This window comes from Mauremys mutica, chromosome 14, assembly GCF_020497125.1.
Source record: "Mauremys mutica isolate MM-2020 ecotype Southern chromosome 14, ASM2049712v1, whole genome shotgun sequence".
NCBI lineage: Eukaryota > Metazoa > Chordata > Testudines > Geoemydidae > Mauremys > Mauremys mutica.
The window spans coordinates 36,412,953-36,432,142 of NC_059085.1; the positions used below are offsets into that span (position 1 = coordinate 36,412,953).

General features: G+C 43.6%; 1 protein-coding gene across 11 annotated transcripts in view; it reads left to right on the forward strand.

The window, feature by feature from the left end:
- The window catches only part of LOC123349171 (c-Maf inducing protein), a 198,746-nt gene that overhangs the window by 112,760 nt on the left and 66,796 nt on the right, over positions 1-19,190 (forward strand). For 9 of the 11 annotated variants that reach the window (XM_044987007.1, XM_044986998.1, XM_044987002.1 and 6 more), the window contains 2 exons: positions 216-341; positions 19,139-19,189. In XM_044987007.1, coding sequence (XP_044842942.1) covers positions 228-341; positions 19,139-19,189 — 165 coding nt within the window. In that variant the 5' untranslated portion in view covers positions 216-227. Of the gene's footprint in view, positions 1-215; positions 342-4,541; positions 4,596-18,377; positions 18,440-19,138; position 19,190 lie in introns of those variants that run through there. The other 2 variants (XM_044987008.1, XM_044987009.1) reach the window with 2 other exon arrangements.

Genomic DNA, 19,190 nt, shown 5'->3' on the forward strand with positions numbered 1-19,190 from the left:
GTTCCAGAGGGGAATGGCTAGTGGTGTGTATTCTCCTGCTGCCCGTCATCCACTCCTTATGGGCTCAAAACATCAAAGGCAATCAGATGCTATATAACTATTCCCAGGACCAAATACAATGGGATCAGTTTTGGTGGCATAATGCATTTGAATCTGTTGTGAAGCTTTTGATGAGTAAGTAAATGCTTATTCTTTCTCTGTTTGTTTTCTTGCAGCCAACTGGGTATATGGAAAACTCCATTTCCTACAGTGCTATTGAAGACGTTCAGCTGCTCTCCTGGGAGAATGCCCCTAAGTACTGTTTACAGCTCACAATCCCTGGGGGTACTGTTTTACTGCAGGTACAGTAAACATGAAAGAACAACTCTCTATTAATCACTTTGATTCTCTGTTTGCTAAGTCTGAGATCTTAGCCCTGATTAGCCAGGCTGACACTGGGCAGATCATTTACTGTGGTCAAGTTGGTTACTTACCAGCAGATTTGTGTGAGGTGACACATTCAAAGCCATTCAAGATTGTTTGAGTTGCTGTGCCTGCTGTGTTTGTTTGTTTATTTATCTTTTTAAGTGATAGTGGAGAATGAGAATTTTTGGGCCAAGATGATTTAAACTTGCAGTAGGTTTTATAAACAGGACGGGACTTTGTGGGAGAATTCATAGATGTTTTTGGAGTCCCAAAGAGTCCAATATAATCTAGTCTGACGACTTGAATAACACAGACTATAGAATTTCACTCTGTAATTCCTGGCATTGAGTACAGAACTTCCAGTGAAATTAAATAATCTCTTTTATAAAGACATCCACTCGTAATATAAAGACTTCAGGTGAGATTGAATGCCGTTAGATTTTAGAGAAAAAAGCACCATAGAAAGTTCAACTAATCAGGTGGCTCAACTGTTTGAACTTTCAAGTATCTGTTTGGAAGTGGACAATTCCATTAGCACCTTGTGGATAGGTGACCAACGGGGTGATGTGGGGCAGAAATATTTATGTAGTTCTTTAAAATGGTAGGATTTATTTAAAAACAGCCAGCCCTCAAGTACACCTCAACTGCATGTCTGTCTTACTCTAAGAACTTACTCATAGCATTCTCTGTTTAAACAAGCAAGTTGGTCCCTCTTACACGTGTCATGATGGTGCAGAAAAAAGAGATTGTGGAGGACAGACATTAATAGACATGCATTTCAGATGAGATCTACAGGAGCTTCAGGGAAACAGCATGGTTCAGTAGATATGGCCCTGACTTTGGAGTCAGGGGACCTGATTTCTTTTCAGAGTTCTGCAACTGATGTGCTGTATAACTCTGGGTGAGACGTCCTGAACAGCTGTGTTAGTGGCTGAAAAACAAGCCATTAATCTCTGTGTTTTAGTTCTCTCATCTTGAAATTGGGAATAGGGATGCTCACTTTTTCTTTTTTAAAAAAAAAGTGCTTTGAGATCTCTGGATGACAAGTTTAATAAGTGCTATTCGTATGAGGATAGTGTCCTTGGGCACGTTTCCCCACTCCCTATGTCTGGTTGTTGTGTAACATGCTGATTACCATCACCAGATGTTTTACAGCTGTGCTGTGGTGCTATATAGCATATAGTTTCCTGTATTCAGTCCTCCTTAAGTCCTATTTCTAAACAGGAGGCACCACCTTTAGCTTTATTTTCACATTATCCCACACTTCCTCATGTGTTTGTAAGGTTTTGTAGGATTTCTAAGGTCATTGCAAGTTTAGCTGAGAGCAGAGTGCTCCACCACATTCCTGAGTTTTGAAACTGCTGTAGATCAAGAAAAGAAAGCTAACTGAAAATCCAGCTGTATATGTACTTAAAAAAAAAAAAATCTTTCAGCAATCATAATTTCAAAACTGCTGACCCTGTTTTCTCCAAATTTGGCCATTCCTTAGATCTCAGTGGTGACTGCAGAATAGATCAAGTTTCAATAATATCTGTTCAGTTGTTGACTCTTGGGTGTGCATTGTTTTTTCTGACTGGAATATGTGGACAAGAATGTGTGTTTCATACGTGTAGAATTCAGAAATGGCTGAGTGATTTCCGCAGAAACTGGAGGGAAAAAAAAAGAGTATCTTTGAACTGGAGATAACTCATGAAAAATTTCAGCCCCAAAGGAAATTGTTCTGGTGAAAATATGAGAAACTGCAGAAGGATGATTATAATGGAAGTTGCATTTCTATCTTTACTATACCACAGCAGCTCCGGAAGTAGTTGAGTAATATATATGAAGATATGAACAGTGCTGCACTGGCAGAACGTGATATCTCTTCTAATTGTATACTTATGGCCCTGGTGCTGATCAGCTGTCCGTCACAGCCACGAAAGATGATAGCTGTACCTGACATTCCAATGTTTTTGATTGATCAGATTAAATATTGAGGCACTATCGGGGAAGCTGGTCAATAGCAGACTGCAGTGCAGTCTTCATAGGAAAAAGCATTAAGCTTCTTCCTTCTTTGAGGGATAAACAGTTGTGGTTTTTACGAGAAAATAACCCAGTTGATTATCATCTGCTTTCTATGGCTGATGTAGATGTAGCACAATAATTATAATTTTACATTTAGGTGGCTAAGCCAGATAATTGTGCCTGGAGTACCGGACTGTATCACTGTGATGCCTCCATCGTACTTGTGAATTGGGCATTGAGTTGTGATATGTTCCACAATCTGCTCTGGGCGACCACAGTTGCACACTGGAGAGATTTTAATTTTCCATTTGTGCATCAGGTACCCGCATCTGACATGGTTTGTGCAGCTGTGGTTTAAGATTGCCCATAAGCTTCGTGGAAGATCGAAGCCAGGGATTTTCTTCGTTGGGTCTTTCACGAGGGAGGTGTGTGTGACTTCTTGTGAACTCCATTTGACTTTCCTCAGGGTTGAAGCAGCATTGACTTGAAGTTGCACCCAGTTGATGCCCATTAACAACCCAAAACTACGCACTGAAATGAAGTGTGTTCTCCATATTACAGGGTTCTGCAGGAACATGGAACAACAGAGTGACTCTAAATCTGTTCTGGACAAACCAGGATGAGTCACGCTAGATCATAGAATCACAGAATATCAGGGTTGGAAGAGACCTCAAGAGGTCATCTAGTCCAATCCCCTGCTCAAAGCAGGACCAACACCAATTAAATCATCCCAGCCAGGGCTTTGTCTAGCTGGGCCTTAAAAACCTCTAAGGATGGAGATTCCACCACCACCTCTCTAGGCAACCCATTTCAGTGCTTCAGCACCCTTCTGGTACAATAGTGTTTCCTAATATCCAACCTAGACCTCCCCCACTGCAACTTGAGACCATTGCTGCTTGTTCTGTCATCTGCCACCACTGAGAACAGCCTAGCTCCATCCTCTTTGGAACCCCCCTTCAGGTAGTTGAAGGCTGCTATCAAATCCCCCCTCACTGTTCTCTTCTGCAGACTAAATAACCCCAGTTCCCTCAGCCTCTTCTCGTAAGTCATGTGCCTCAGCCACTTAATCATTTTTATTGCCCTCCGCTGGACTCTCTCCAATTTGTCCACATCCCTTCTTTAGTGAGGGGACCAAAATTGGACGCAGTACTCCAGATGTGGCCTCACCAGTGCCAAATAGAGGGGAAAAATCACTTCCCTCGATCTGCTGGCAATGCTCCTACTAATAAAGCCCAATATGCTGTTGGCCTTCTTGGCAACAAGGGCACACTGCTGACTCATATCCAGCTTCTTGTCCACTGTAATCCCTGGGTCCTTTTCTGCACGCTCATGTTACTCTGGCTGTCTTCTGCAGTTACTTCAGACAGGTCCTTTCATATGCAGAGTCATTTACCAGTGGCTAAGGATACATCTCATTGCTCAGACCCTGACATTAGCCCTTCACTTTGTTCCAGTGCTTGGGGTATGGGATGGTGATGGAATGCCATAAAAATATGTTGATTGTGATGATTTTCAACACAGCAGATATACTTTCTGCTCTCAGTAAGAGTCGTACATGGGAACATCTGGGGCCACATCCTCCGCTGGAGTAAACTGTCATGACTCCATTTTAGTTTACACCAGCTGAGGTTCTGGACTGTGATCTTTGCCTTTACTTACGCATTAGGACTATGGGCTGAAGGGTTCCATGTGAGGGGTGCAAGAGATTCCCAAAATGATCTCTGAAATTGGATTCAAAGTAGACTAACACTTGGAGGTTAGAATTCAACTATCTGAACCTTTCAGGAGGAACTCCCTCTTTCCCCCTTTCTGACCCTCCCAAACAGCCTCATAGCATCCCTTGAAAATAAGAAGGTAAGACTGGGACTTAGGGAAGAGTGTGGGAAACTACCTAGGACAGAGAACGTTCCCTGCCTGCCAGCTGTATGAACGATGCAGCCCATGTGCGATGAACCTTCCAGTGTGGGCTGAGGCTTAGGAACACTTGGAATCTGGAACCTGAAGAATCCATTCCAGCACAGTTAGTGTACTGTTCTGTGAGACATGAGCCATGTGCATTCTACCCCAAGTCTAAACACTGATGATAGGGTAATGCAGGACAGACAGCAGAGGCAAATTCAAGCAAAAGCGGTGGAAACACTTTTAAGATGAGCTCCTGTGCTCCACTCATCTTGAAGAGCCTGGAAGTATAAATACAAATGTATTTCCTGTGCTCTGGAACTCACTTTTCCAGAATTTTGTGCAGTATTTCTAAGTATAAAATACTTACAAAATTGTAAGAAAAGGAATTTTTCTTTTGTCTAATAGCTCTTCTGTTGCTTCATTGTTCAAGGATGTAATGCAAGTGGTTAGGGGGCAGAGATAAATGGAAACTTGTTTAGAGATTTTTTTTTATGGTAGAAAGGAGCTACTAATGAGGTGACAATATAGTTATTGATTTTTGGTGTTTTTATGTCTAGGTTCTACCGTATAATCCATTAGATAATGAGAAGTAGAAATCTTATTTTTAATATTACGTAGTTTTACTGTTAAGACTGAATTGATGCACGTATAGGTGACAGTGGAAAGCACAAACCTGCAATAATGACTTAATGGCCCAGGCTTTTAGAAATACACACACATAATTGCATGTGCAGAGTTTGCACAGGGTGAAACACTGAGAGCCATGGTGCTCCCAGGTGACGATGAGTCACAACCTGGCCTTGTTTTACTCTGTCTTTTTATGGTACCTATCCCCCTTTTGAGGCAGGGAAGTTCTGTTATCCCCATTGTACAGATGGGGAACTGAGGTGTGGAGATACTGTGGATGTGGCTACCCTGCGATCCAAGATGGGACGGCAGCTTGGGTAGACCCTTGCTAGCATTGCTAAAAATAGCAGTGTAGACATGACAATGGGGGTGCACTAGCCTCCCCAGAACCTCCATATTGCAGAAGTTTGCACCAGCACATGTACACTGCTATTTTTTGCCATGTTAGTGCAGATAAAGCTAGTCTACCCAAGCTGTGGGGATACCTTGCATTGCTGTAGAGACATTCCCTAAGAGGCTGAAGTCTCTGGTAGAGCAGAGAGCTGAGCCCTTATCACCCAAGGCCTGGCTAGCAACCTAACCACAGAATCTTCCTCATCCAATTAAGTAATAGAATCTATTGGAGAGAAACTCTCTGCTCAGCCGTGGAGTTGGACAACTTCAATATTTTCATATGACGCCATAATATTATTTTTATTCTTCAACTTCACTTACTGGTGTTAGCATCCATGTCTGTCATCTAATTTGTACATCATTTTTCTGTTAAATTTAATTTCTGAATCTTTATTCCATAGCATTCTCTTTATAGCCTCTTTTAGTGACCTGTTTACTATTATAAATGATAACAAGTTTGAACCCAAAGCACCCTGTGGAGCGTACAGGGAGTTTGGCAGGCATTGTAGATTTTTATCTGGAGCAGCCTGCCGTTTGTTATTTGAAAAAACAAATGAATATAATTGTGAGAAATGAACATCTAAAAGTGCGTGCTTCGCATGCACAGTAATTCCTCTGAAAAATGGGTATCACAATATAACCTCACAGCAAATGATGAAGGAATTGAATTAATCTGGGCTTCCATGGTGTTTATATTGGACTTTGTTATCGGGATCTGACTCCAGTGTAACTATGGGAAACTGAATGTAACTAAACGCAAGCTTTCCCATATGTTTTCGGTAGGTGCCGATCCAGATTGATCCAGTGTGACCAGGCCAGAATGCAGTATAATTATGGACTTCCCATACAGAAAGTTCTATAGGATGCTCACAAATGCACAATAATATTTAAAATAAAATAATAAATACTTAGAGAATCAAGATGCAAAACCTACAGTTTAAATAATGATGCAATATCTAAGGAGGAAATCTATAGCAGGAGCAACAAACAATTTGAAGTTTACGTTCTGTGCTCTCTTTCTCTGCAAAACAGATCATAGTGTCCCCAGGACACACGGATTAAGATGCAGGCTTTGTTGCAGGTGTATGATTGTGACTTGGATGCCTCTAGCTATTTCTCACTGTCAAAGGACTATCAATACAGACCTGGAAAGAGGAACTCTGAGCTGGATCCTGTTCTGATGTCTCAGTGTAGAAGTTGTAGTATCTCCAGGGTTTAAGTTGAGACGTTTTGGGGTGTGGTACTGGGCTGTAAATACTGGGAGGTTTGATGTACTTAACAACTAGAGCTGGTCAAAAAAAAAAATTGGTGGAACAGATTTTTCCATTGTTCAAAATGAAAATATTTCATGGCAAATGTATTGATTTTGACAAAAATTTCAACAAGAAAATGTCTGAATTATTTAAATGTTTAGATGGTTAAAAATAGTACATTAATAATTTTATATTTACAGGCATTATAATATATTTAATACTTTATATTATAATATTTTGACATTGAAATGTAATGATTTTATATTAATTTTATAAGCATCTGGAGGATAACAGTCTTCAAATGTGTTAAGGGCTATTTAAGAGAATGTTGATTGATTCTTCTCCATGTCCACTGAAGGCAGGACAAGAAGTAATTGGCTTAATCTGCAGCAAGGGAGATTTAGATTAGATATTAGGAGAATCTTTCTAACTATAAGGACATTTTAAGCTCTGGAATAGGCTTCCAAGGAAGGTTGTGGAATCTCTGTCATTTGGGGGTTTTTAAGAACAGGTTGGACAGTCACTTGTTAGGGATGGTCTAGGTTTATTTGGTTCTGCCTCACCACCGGGGATGGAGGGAGCTGGACTAGATGACTTCTGGAGATACCTTCCAGCCTGACATTCCTGTGATTCTATGATAGGACGTTATCAAATCAAAACATTTTGATAGTTCTGAATTGAATTTTATTTTTCATTTCATTTTTCAGGAAATTTTGAAGTTTTGGCTTTTCATGCCGATTCAGAATGAAAACAAATTTCCAAATGTGGAACAGACATTTTGGTTTCTGACGGGCTTTAGTAACAAGACATGAGTGTCTAAGGTGTGGTACTGGGATGTGGTTCAGGAATCTGTCCGAGTTAGGTACAGTCCACCCAAGGAAGCACTACATGCTGTTTTAGAGGTCTGAGCCCACCTTGCCTTTGCTGTCTATTCTTGACCTAGTGGCATGGTGCTGCACAGTAATGAGTCAGAAGCGAGAGCCCAGCACCCTCCTTACATCACCTGCTTTTCCCCCTTGACAGTCTCCCTTTTGAAATATTGACCCATCCCAATCCAGTTCAACGTATGGGGCCTGACATGCTAACAGCTGAGGTAATGTGACCGCTCTCCTGGTAGGAAGCTATTCCTGGCTCATGGAATGACTACTCCCTCACTTTGGAGGAAGGGATGATGCTCCGAGAGCAAACATGGAGTATGAGCAAACTGCCAAATCTTTTAGATGCAGTGGCCTTTCAGGCTCAGTGTTTGCTGTATGCACCCAGTTGTCTGCACTCAGTCTTGCTTCTGAAGCATAGTGTTTGTTTCAGTCCTCACCACGCTCTGTGGGTGTCACTAAAAGTCATTTTCTCAGACACTCTGGTATGATGATGAGGCGGATGTTTTGTTTGGGGTGGTTTTTTTTTGTTTTTGTTTTTTTTGCCAGATGTGTCGGTTCCTAGTTCTAATAAAAAAACACTGAACTCTGACAAACTGGTTTCCTCCCTTAGTTCCACTGGGGCAGCTGGCAGGTTTTGCAGGACCTGGTGTGCAGATTGCAAGCTCTTTGGGGCAGGGAGCATGAACCAAATTCAGCCCTTGAGGAAGTGGGAGCAGCTCCCTGCGGCATCAGTAGTAGCAAGGTCTCTTTGTGTTAAGGCTAAATTATGTCTTCCTGCCTTTTGTCTGCAGAGCACAATGCACATTGATGGTCACAAGCATTTGTTCATAATAAAATAACCCAAATGAGAAGTTTCATTGCTAAAGTTGCCACAACTTACTAACCATGCTGGCCCACCCCAAACTCCTAGCACGTTTGCATTTCTTGAGGATCTAATTCCCTTTCCTTCCCATCGCAGCTTACACTTTTGTGTCATTGGGAAGAGTGGGGGAATTTGGCGTTGGCTCAGTTTAAGAGCTGTATAAGAGTTGTTTGGAGGGTGGAAGAGATGGGGAAGCGAGACAGGGTGGAGTTTTACAAACCATTTAACCTCAAATGCAGGCTGCAGTCCACATCTCAGGTTTTGCCAAAGCCAAATGGGCCTGGAATCTCAAGAAATTTTAAGTCCTGGTCTGTTTTTTTCAAGTAGGGTCTAACTGTGGTAAAGGGAGTTCTCCCATCCATAATGTGCAGTGTTGTTTTATTCTATTCCTGGCAATCAGGTGTTGTCAGAAGGAAAAACAAACAGAACATGAAGCCCTGATAAAGACAAAGCTCACTGCACATATTCGGCTCCTACGTGAGCTCAGTGTTTTGTCAGGGAGTCCCCAAGGCAAATATTTCCGCTGAATTGGGAATGCCTTTGCCTGTTGTTTCCTTAATCCATATGCTTTTCTTGGTACCTGTTTTTAGTTTAGCAAGCCTATTAGTCCAGATATAATCCTCCCTTTCAGAGTCTGGGTTTTGTTTAGTAGCAAATCCATTCAGTATCCTTAGGGTGATATGCTTGGGCTCATGGAAGGTCTGGAATTCAGCAGAACCGCTGTGGCTCTGCTAGGCAGGGAGACTAGGGAGATGAGGTTCCAGAGCAGTTCATTTCCATGTGTATTTGGGGTTGTTAGTTGGGCAATGGGAGTGAGAGAGTCTGGCACCTGGATCTGCAAATGATGTCGGTGCACTGCTCACACTTCCTGTGCATGGGGGAATGAGGCAGGGATTGTACACAGGTTTGTAATAGTGACCGGGATCTAGTTGTGCTACTTCCGTGCATTCTGACTCTGAGTTAGAAGGGAGGATTTTGTTCCCTGGTGAAAGGTCTTTTGACTTGAGTTTTGCATGAAGAATCTGGGTTTCATCCCTCCATTGTATTAAAATTGGGTTTTAGTGTGACCATTGGTGCAGAGAAGCCTGCAGTACAGTTATAGTCTTACCAGTTGGAGGAGAGTCCAGACAAAATGCAGGAAAACCTACCGAGAGAGAGAGAGAGAATAAAGTCAGAGCCTGGGAAGAATTACAACAGAACCCAGATCACGAAACCCCACTTTGTGTTGCCAGCTGATTTTTTCCCAGGACTGCTGCTAACGGGGGAGTTCTTTAGGATGGTGAACAGAAAGGGCACTGTAATAAGGAGAATTGTTGTTATAACATTTTGTTATCTGGACAAGCCATTTCTTATACCCTTGTGAATAATGCAGAGATCAGCCGAGTGTGACACTTCATTGTGATAGGATAAGTTAGTGGAATAGAGCTGTTGGCAAAATGGCATTGATAGATGTTGACTTACAGATAGAGAGGAAGATTCTCAGCTGATGTCAGTTGTCATAGCTCCACTGATTTCAGTTTTCTATCTGTTCGTCTTCGTCATAATAAAATAAAGTAGTTACAAAGAGTTTCAGGTCCTACTCAGGCTGCTGCTATGTTTTTAGGGTCTTACATTCACATTTTCTTGTTTTCTAAATTGTTTCTCTGTCCTCTGCTCTTTGAAATGGGGATGCTCTTTGAAATAGTGATCAATGGCTCCATGTCTAGTTGGCAGCCGGTTTCAAGCGGAGCGCCCCAAGGTCGGTCCTGGGGCCGGTTTTGTTCAATATTTTCATTAATGATCTGGAGGATGGCGTGGACTGCACTCTCAGCAAGTTTGCAGATGACACTAAACTGGGAGGAGTGGTAGATAGGCTGGAGGGTAGGGATAGGGTCCAGAGTGACCTAGACAAATTAGAGGATTGGGCCAAAAGAAACCTGATGAGGTTCAACAAGGACAAGTGCAGAGTCTTGCACTTAGGACGGAAGAATCCCATTCACTGTTACAGACTAGGGACCGAATGGCTAGGAAGCAGTTCTGCAGAAAAGGACCTAGGGGTTACAGTGGACGAGAAGGTGGATATGAGTCATCAGTGTGCCCTTGTTGCCAAGAAGGCTAACGGCATTTTGGGCTGGATAAGTAGGGGCATTGCCAGCAGATCGAGGGATGTGATCATTCCCCTCTATTCGACATTGGTGAGGCCTCGTCTGGAGTACTGTGTCCAGTTTTGGGCCCCACACGACAAGAAGGATGTGGAAAAATTGGAAAGAGTCCAGCGGAGGCAACAAAAATGATTAGGGGGTTGGAGCACATGACTTATGAGGAGAGGCTGAGGGAACTGGGATTGTTTAGTCTGCAGAAGAGAAGAATGAGGGGGGATTTGATAGCTGCTTTCAACTACCTGAAAGGGGGTTCCAAAGAGGATGGATCTAGACTGTTCTCAGTGGTACCTGATGACAGAACAAGGAGTAATAGTCTCAAGTTGCAGTGGGGGAGGTTTAGGTTGGATATTAGGAAAAACTTTTTCACTTGGAGGGTGGTGAAGTACTGGAATGGGTTACCTGGGGAGGTGGTGGAATCTCCTTCCTTAGAGGTTTTTAAGGTCAGGCTTGACAAAGCCCTGGCTGGGATGAGTTAGTTGGGAATTGGTCCTGCTTTGAGCAGGGGGTTGGACTAGATGACCTCCTGAGGTCCCTTCCAACCCTGATATTCTATGATTCTGTGACCAATTGAGGCTTCAGTCCCGGATGCAATAAGCTCCCAACAGCCAGACCCCTGCACCAAACCTCACAGAAACTAATGAGGTTCTGCACGGTCACCTGGGACTGATGCACAGAGCTCTCTCCTGCATTGGGGTCTAACTGACTATGAAGGGGAAATAGTGAAACCAGCTATATGCAAAGTGCTGCCAGATGCACAAACTAACCAAACTAAAAATGAGGAAATTATTCTGTGTCTTTTATCTTTAATTCATGTTAATCTTAAAGGCTGAATGTGAAAATGGCAGCTAAAACATTGCCAGACAGAAGAAGTGTAGTTCTTCGAAATTGGTAATGTCCCTTTTTAAATAATTGGTGCAGAATAGCACTGGCTGTACAGATGAGACAAAGATAATAAGAAAAACTTCCCCAGTGCAGCTAAAATAGCTAGCTAAAACATGACTTTTAAAAATAAAGTTTTAAACTCTGTGATGGCCAGGGGTGGCTCTACAAATTTGGCCGCCCCAAGCAGTCATGCCCGGGAGGCGCCCCCGAGCCGCGGGAGCAGCGGACCTCCTGCGGGCATGACTGCGGAGGGTCCGCTGGTCGCGCGGCTCGGCTGGACCTCCCGCAGCTGCGGGTGGTTCGCTGGTCCGGCGGCTCTGGTTGAGCTGCCGCAGGCATGCCTGCAGGAGGTCCAGCCAAGCCGCGGGACCAGCGAACCGTCCAGTCATGCCTGCGGGAGGTCCACTGGAGCCGCCGGCCGAGCGTCCCCTCCGCAGTCATGCCTGCGGCAGGTCCGCTGCTCCCGGGGCTCCGGTGGACCTCCCGCAGGCATGACTGCGGCAGGTCCGCCGGCCCAGCCTGCCGCCCCCCTGGGAAAGGGCCGCCCCAGGCGGGTGCTTGCCCCGCTGGGCTCTGGAGCCGGCCCTGGTGATGGCTCAATCTCACCTCTTTATTGTATCCTAAAGCTGAATGAAAGTTATGGGTCATATCCTCAGCTAGTGTAAATTGGCCTAGGAGCTGATTCACTAAATCAAAGATTTTGTTTTGAGCGAAATCCCAGTCTGACAAACACATAAGCATGTGCGTGACTTTCCTCATGTGAGTAATCTCACTGAAGTCATGGACGACAAGCTCTTGAAATGGAACTGTGCTGATTTTACTCATTGGGGGTTTGGCCCAAAAGTGCATAAGGAATCTCCTATGTAGGTGTCGGTCTTCAACTATTCTTCTTTACCTGAGTGTAGAGATCAAAATGAGGTCCATTAAGGGAGAGGCGGGACCTAATAATAATAAAAGCTAATCATAAACTTCAAACTTCAAGGATTTTCAGAATGCTTTAGTAACATTAATTAAGCCTAGTGATATCCCTGTGAGGTAGAAAAAATATTGCTATACCCATTTGATGGATGGCAAACAAAAGCACAGAGGAGGCAAGGAAACTGTGCATGTTGTGTGCGTGTTTGTGCATGTTTTGCGTTAGCAAAAACAATTAAAAATCAATAACTTAATGTTTGAAGATACATGCTGATGTCATTTTGGACCAGAGCAAACCTGACTTAGGGTCTGGCTACACTTGAGAGTTGCAGCGCTGGGAGTTACAGCGCTGGTCGTCCAGCTGTGCAGGGCCAGCGCTGGTGTGTGGCCACACTCACAGCTACCAGCACTGCAGTGTGGCCACATTTGCAGCATTTGCAGCGCTGTTGGGAGTGATGCATTATGGGCAGCTATCCCAGCGTTCAAGTGGCAGCAACGTGCTTTTCAAAAGAGGGGGCTGGGGTGGAGTGTAGTGTGACAGGGAGCGGGGGAGAGAGAGAGAGTGGATTTTTGGAGCCAACACTGTGTATCGCCTCCCTGACTTGCAAAATCAGAAACTTTTTCCGACCCCTTACTCTTTAACTGCAAAAGCCTGCAGACCAGATAAGCAGCTGCCGGCTCCCTTTCTCGCTGCTGGTCAAGCAAAAAGCAAACACTCAACCCCTGTGAATCATGCAGGGAGGGGGATATCTCATTTGATTGTTCACAGATTGATCACAGCAAACAGGAGCTGTGTTTGTTTTTTTAGATAAGCAGCTCCCAGAGCCAAGTTCACAACAAAACAAAGAGAGGCTGCATAACAAAACAACGGGAATAATTTAGTTAAAAGCATTCTGGGATATCTCCTAATACCCTGGAGGCCAATAACAGCGCTGGTGTGTGGCCACACTTTACGACCAGCGCTGCAGAACCAGCGCTGCAATGCTTATTCCCCAAGCAGACCCAGGTGTACGGCCAGCGCTGCAGCCAGGGAGTTGCAGCGCTGGATGTGCCTTGCAGGTGTGGACAGTTACTAATTGCAGCGCTGGAAAGCCTCCACCAGCGCTGCAACTCTCAAGTGTAGCCATGCCCTGAGGGTATGGCTACACTTACGGTTTGCAGCGCTGGTAGTTTGCAGCGCTGGTCATCCAGCTGTGTAGGAGCAGCGCTGGTGTGTGGCCACACTCACAGCTACCAGCGCTGGTGTGTGGCCACATTTGCAGCATTAGCAGCGCTGTTGGGAGTGATGCATTATGGGCAGCTATCCCAGCATTCAAGTGGCCGCAACGTGCTTTTCAAAAGAGGGGGGTGGAGTGGGGTCTAGTGTGACAGGGAGCGGGGGGAGAGAGGGGATTTTTGGAGCCAACACTGTGTGTTTAGCTTCCTGCCTTGAAAAATCAGAACATGTTTCCAACCCCTTAGTCTTAACTCTTAATTGCAAACAGCCTGCAGCCAACATGACTCCCTGCTGTTTCATTCACTCCCTGCCTGCAATCTCATTTGATTGTTTACAGCCAGGTACAGATGATCACAGCAAACAGGAGCTCTCTTTGTTTTTTAGATAAGCAGCAACGGCAACGGAGCTCCGCGCGGAGCTCGTTCACAACAAAACAAAGAGAGGCTGCATAACAAAACAAAGAGAGTAATTTAGTTAAAAGCATTCTGGGATACATCCTTATACCCTGGAGGCCAATCACAGCGCTGGTGTGTGGCCACACTTGATGACAGCGCTGGAATCCTTATTCCCCATGCTGAGTGAGGTGTACGGCCAGCGCTGCAGCCAGGGAGTTGCAGCGCTGGAAGTGCCCTGCAGGTGTGGCCACTTACTAATTGCAGCGCTGGTGGAGGCTTTCCAGTGCTGCAAATCGCCAGTGTACCCATACCCTGAGATATTCAATGGAGCCATAGCCTCAAAGCTTTCATGTGATAGAAATACACTTTTGGGGACTGCTTTTCTCAACTGCAGAGAATGCATGCACAAACACTTACTGTGACTGTTCACACAAAGAAGGTATTTGCCCAGGCAAACTAGATAAACACCTGAGTCATAAAAGATATTGCTGTTACTTCTGTGTCTTGTAGAACTTTTATTTAACCTGGTAAGTATCACCTAGGTCCAGTTAACCTTTCTTCAATATCAGCCTAAAAGAAGAGAATGTTTTGCAACAATGAACAATTTCATACCTCTGCCAAAGTTCCAACATTTCCTGGACATAACTGTGGTTTAGCAGTTCTCTGGAAATACGCAGGAGGAAGCATGTACTGGGAAGATTAAGCTTTATAGCCTGTCCGGTCTTGCCAAGTATGGGCAAGAGAGTGTTAGTGTCAGAACAGCCCCAGCAAGATAACAGTGGTTAAGCTTACTAAATTTGATCTAGCCAGGCGTAGCACTCTGGAGAGTGAGCTTCTGGGATACAAGCATTGACTTGATAAGGTCCTGATACCATTCATTCCCGATCAGTGGTAGACCTGCCGGGACTTCCTAAAGGTTTGTTTTCTGCTTTTGTGTTTACTATCATCTTCTCTGTAGCAGTTTTTCTTAGAAGTGGTCTCAACCCAAATTCAGACAGTCCCAAATTCTGGAGCTGTTTAAACTCCAAATTCAGATGCAGATCCAAATGCAGATTTTGCTGATGGCCTCTCTGTATATAATAGGTTAAACTAAAACACCATATTTAAATGCTGCACAAAGTTTTGAATCTAAGCTTGCAGTTTAGGCACATCGCTGGATCTACATTCTTAAAACATTCTGTTGTGTTTCCCTCTCAAATTTGAATATAAATTCATTCTCTGTTGGTTTTGCACTCTCACATTTAGCAGTCCATGTCATTGGGTTTTTCCTCCAGTTTTTGTGGGTCAAGTATTGTCTCAGCCTTTTCTTTATTTCTTGTTGTGTGTACTGTCTATAAAAACCTGGATAAGAGATTGTTCTGAATGCCTACCCCCTGTTATGTCTAGGCTCCAGAAGGAGCAATATTGGTCATAAAACCCACTTGCTTATATTGATTTTCTAGGTGGAGAGCACAAGACCATCAGAAACAATGTGTCTGGAAGATGAAGGGTAGTTAATGGCTAATGGTGATTTTCCTTTAATGCAAATGGTCAAGAACCTACGTTTGGCTCAGATCACATCATAGATCAAATCTAGGACTTAAAACAAGTTGATGTTGCCCTTTTAAGGAGAAAGAGTCCTGAAGTTCCCTATTAATAATTAGTAGTATTAGAAACCAGTGTATGTTGTTGTTGTTATCAGTGTAAAAACAATAGCTATCTAGAAAGTTTGTTTGCTGGTAATTTAATAGGACTTTTACATGCTCAGCTAATATTTGATTTTCCTTTAGGAAACTTCAGATCTGATGGACATATAGCATGCCCTCGAGCCTTTGTATGCTACACACGCATTCTCAAACCTACAGAAAATAAGAACTTGCTTGCTGGCTGGAATATTGAGCTTAATTAATCAATTTGGATCAAGGAAGCATGGGGGAATCAGTCCTTGGTTTTAGCATGGGCATGGTCCATATCGCAAAGTAGTGCTTTCAGGACACAAATGTTTGGCTTCTTGGAGAGGAAATATTAGTCTAGTCTAATGGTTAGTGCAAGGGCCTGGGAGCCAGGACCCCTACGTTCTGCTCTTAGCTCTGCCGCTAGTTCTGGGGTATGAGGCTTGCTTAATTAATATTTGTAAAGTGATTGGACAGAAGGTACTGCAGGAGTACCAAATGTTACTATTTTAATCAAGGGCCTAGAAAGGAACAGTGATCATTTCAATTTATCAGTGTATTTTTGTGCTTTATTCTAGGTCACTTTAGTTTTTGGTCTTGAAATTCTATTGCTGCTGTTTTCTTATCTCCCAGTGTGTTTCCTACTCTAGAATGATACCTGATGGGTACCTGTGCCAGACAGTTCTATACTATAGGTTTTTGTTTTGCTGAACACCTGTGGCTCTCTGGTGGTCTTCATATAGTATGTCTTCCTACAGTCAGGGCCAGAACAGCGGGGTGGAATTCAAGACCCGGATTGCCTCTTCCTCCTTCAGGCAGACAGACTTTCTGGCACTGCAGCTGGCTTTTGTTATAACAAGATACAAAAGTTTTGGGCAGTTTTGAACTTCAGTCCTCAGGAGTACATGGCCATCAATATGTCCAGTCAGCTAAGGCTGGTTGAAAAATTTTCCACAGAACAGTTTTTGGTCAGCAAATGCCGTTTAATCAAAATCAAAATGTTTTGTAGGAACATGTGTATTTTGACAAAATACTCAGTGGGAAAAATTGAAACAGATTTGACTTTTTTTTTTCTTTTCATTTGATATTGTCAGAACGTGTTTAGATTTTTATCATTTGGATTCATTTCATTTAAAATTTTCATTATATTAAAATATTAATTGTAATAGGTGTTTGTAGCGAATTGAGACTCACCAGTGCGGTGCCTCCTGCTGGTCGTCTTGGGAATTAGCTCTTGTCTAGCCCGGTGCGCCCTCTGGAGGACCCTGGTGCCCTTTACCTTGGGGTTCTGCATTCTGCAGTACCCCTGCTTTGAGTCTCCCCTCCCGGGAGAACCCCCAACTCTCTATCTCCACCTTGTCTCAGTGGCTACTGCCAGTCGTCATCCAGCCCCCTTTCCCTGGGGCAAACTGCAGTCCGAAATGGCCACTCATCACTGGCAAGGGGGTTGGACCAGCTGCCTCTGCCTATCCCTGGGCTTCCCCTCTCCAACCCCAGTATCTGCTTAGGCCTTACCCAAAGCCTCAGCCTGGTGAGTTGCCAAGCTGGAGCTCCCCAGCTCCTTTGCCCTCACCAGCACTGCTCGGCCTCAGGTACCCTTGCTCCTCCAGGCAGCTAGGTCCTGCTCTCTCCAGAGAGAGAGACTCACCCAGCTCCTCCCTGTGCCCTTATAACATGCCCAGATGTGGCCTGATCGGGGCGTAGCCTCATCTGTGGCTGTTTCCCCAATCACCCCACTCCTGAGAGTAAAGGCTGGGCTAACTGCCCCGCTACAGTGTTATATATAATATCATGTTTTGACATTACCTAAATGAAATGATTCAATACTATCAAAATTAAGTGTTTAGATGGTATTTTTTAGTATTTCCGTTCTGTGAGAAATTTCAAAATTTTAGTTTTTCATTCTGATTTGAAATAAGCAGATCTTTAAATGTCAAAATTTCTGGCAGATTGAGCATTCCGTTTTCCAGCCAGATCAACGGGGCCAGTAGATAATATGCCTAGTCTCTTTGAAACCCGCTTTGTTTGATGATCCACTGTGCATTAGGTGAGCAGCTGATTGTGATAATATGTTGCTGTTATAACAGTGTTACTCCATTGGAGTTAGTGAGACATGACTGATTTTCACCAGTGATATCAGGATCAGACCCTCAGTTTAGAGGCATATTTGGTACCTAGACTAAATTTAACTTTTGCAGCTCTGGTTAGCATTAGTTACCTTTAGCTTGGAATAAAGTTAATTGTGCATTCTAGGTTTTAACGCTTATCCAAAAAGGTGGGGAAGGGAAGAAATAATTACAAGATACTTTAACTTTTGTTCAGGTGCACCGGAAATAGTTTGTAGGATCTTTGCCTTGCAGGACACAAGCCTCTCTGAAAGGAGATGCATTTTTATCCAGTGAAGAGCCTTGCCATTTACTTACACAGGACTTGCATTGATCATGCTATTATTTTCACTACTCATTTAAAACGTCCCTAATTGCAAGGAAAAAGCCTTAGCAGCGGAAAAGAAATGAGATGGAGCTGGAAAAGCAAACCCACACAAAATATTTCTAATGTACAGAGAGCCCTGGAAAGGCATGTACGCTTTTCTGTGCACTTAATGGATTTACGTCAGTGTAGCTGCTTTTATAATTTTTGGTATCAAGGTTGTGACCTTTGGGAGCATTGAACTATTTCCTTATTGGCTGCGACCTTAGCTGAACACAAGGAATTTTTAGCAGTTCTGCTTAATATGGACAAAAACTGGTGCACATGTTACATTGAGAATGACTATGCAGATGCTGTAAACTATGTGTGTTTTCTTTAACATTTTCATTGCATTCTATTGTCGTTGTTGTTGCCAAGACGATACTCAAGTAGCTAGATCACAGCTGGGGAATGGGGAACAAGGGAGGATGGTGCATAAATGGAGGTATCTGCAAAATATTATCAGCATTTTAATCCAGAGTAGCGATCTGATATAGAGGACTAGTGGCCTATAGTTCATAGAATATCAGGGTTGGAAGGGACCTCAGGAGGTTATCTAGTCCAGCCCCTTGCTCAAAGCAGGACCAATCCCCAGACAGATTTTTGCCCCAGCTCCCTAAATGGCCCCCTCAAGGATTGAGCTCACAAGCCTGGGGTTTAGAAGGCCAATGCTCAAACCACTGAGCTATCCCCATAGGCTTGATCAAAAGCCCATTGAAGTTAATGTGAATCTTTCCATCAACCTCAAAGGGTTTTGGATCAGCTGAAGTTAATGGGGTTTTTTAGGTTTTTCTTTTAAAGTTAAATATTTAATATTTTAAATTTAAAGAAGATGTAATAACGTCACTGCTGCCTTTGTCACTGTCTTTGTCACTGCTGCCTGTTAAAACAAATGGATGATAATGCAAACCCATGTCTTTGGTAGATTTTTAAAACTCTCCTCCACTTTCATGAAGTGCGTGGATTGAAGCCGATAATTCTAGAGCAGAGAGCCCAGGTCAGTGGTTTCAAATCCACGCAATTGTGCGCTGCTTGGAGGGTTTTAAAGAACACGCAGGTGATTCGCTTGTGTTTGGCTCAATGTTCTAGAGCTTTAACAGAATCTAATGGTTCCATTTGTGTGTGTTTTTGTTTTTAATTACAGGCTGCAAACAGTTACCTGAGGGATCAATGGTTTCATTCTTTGCAGTGGAAGG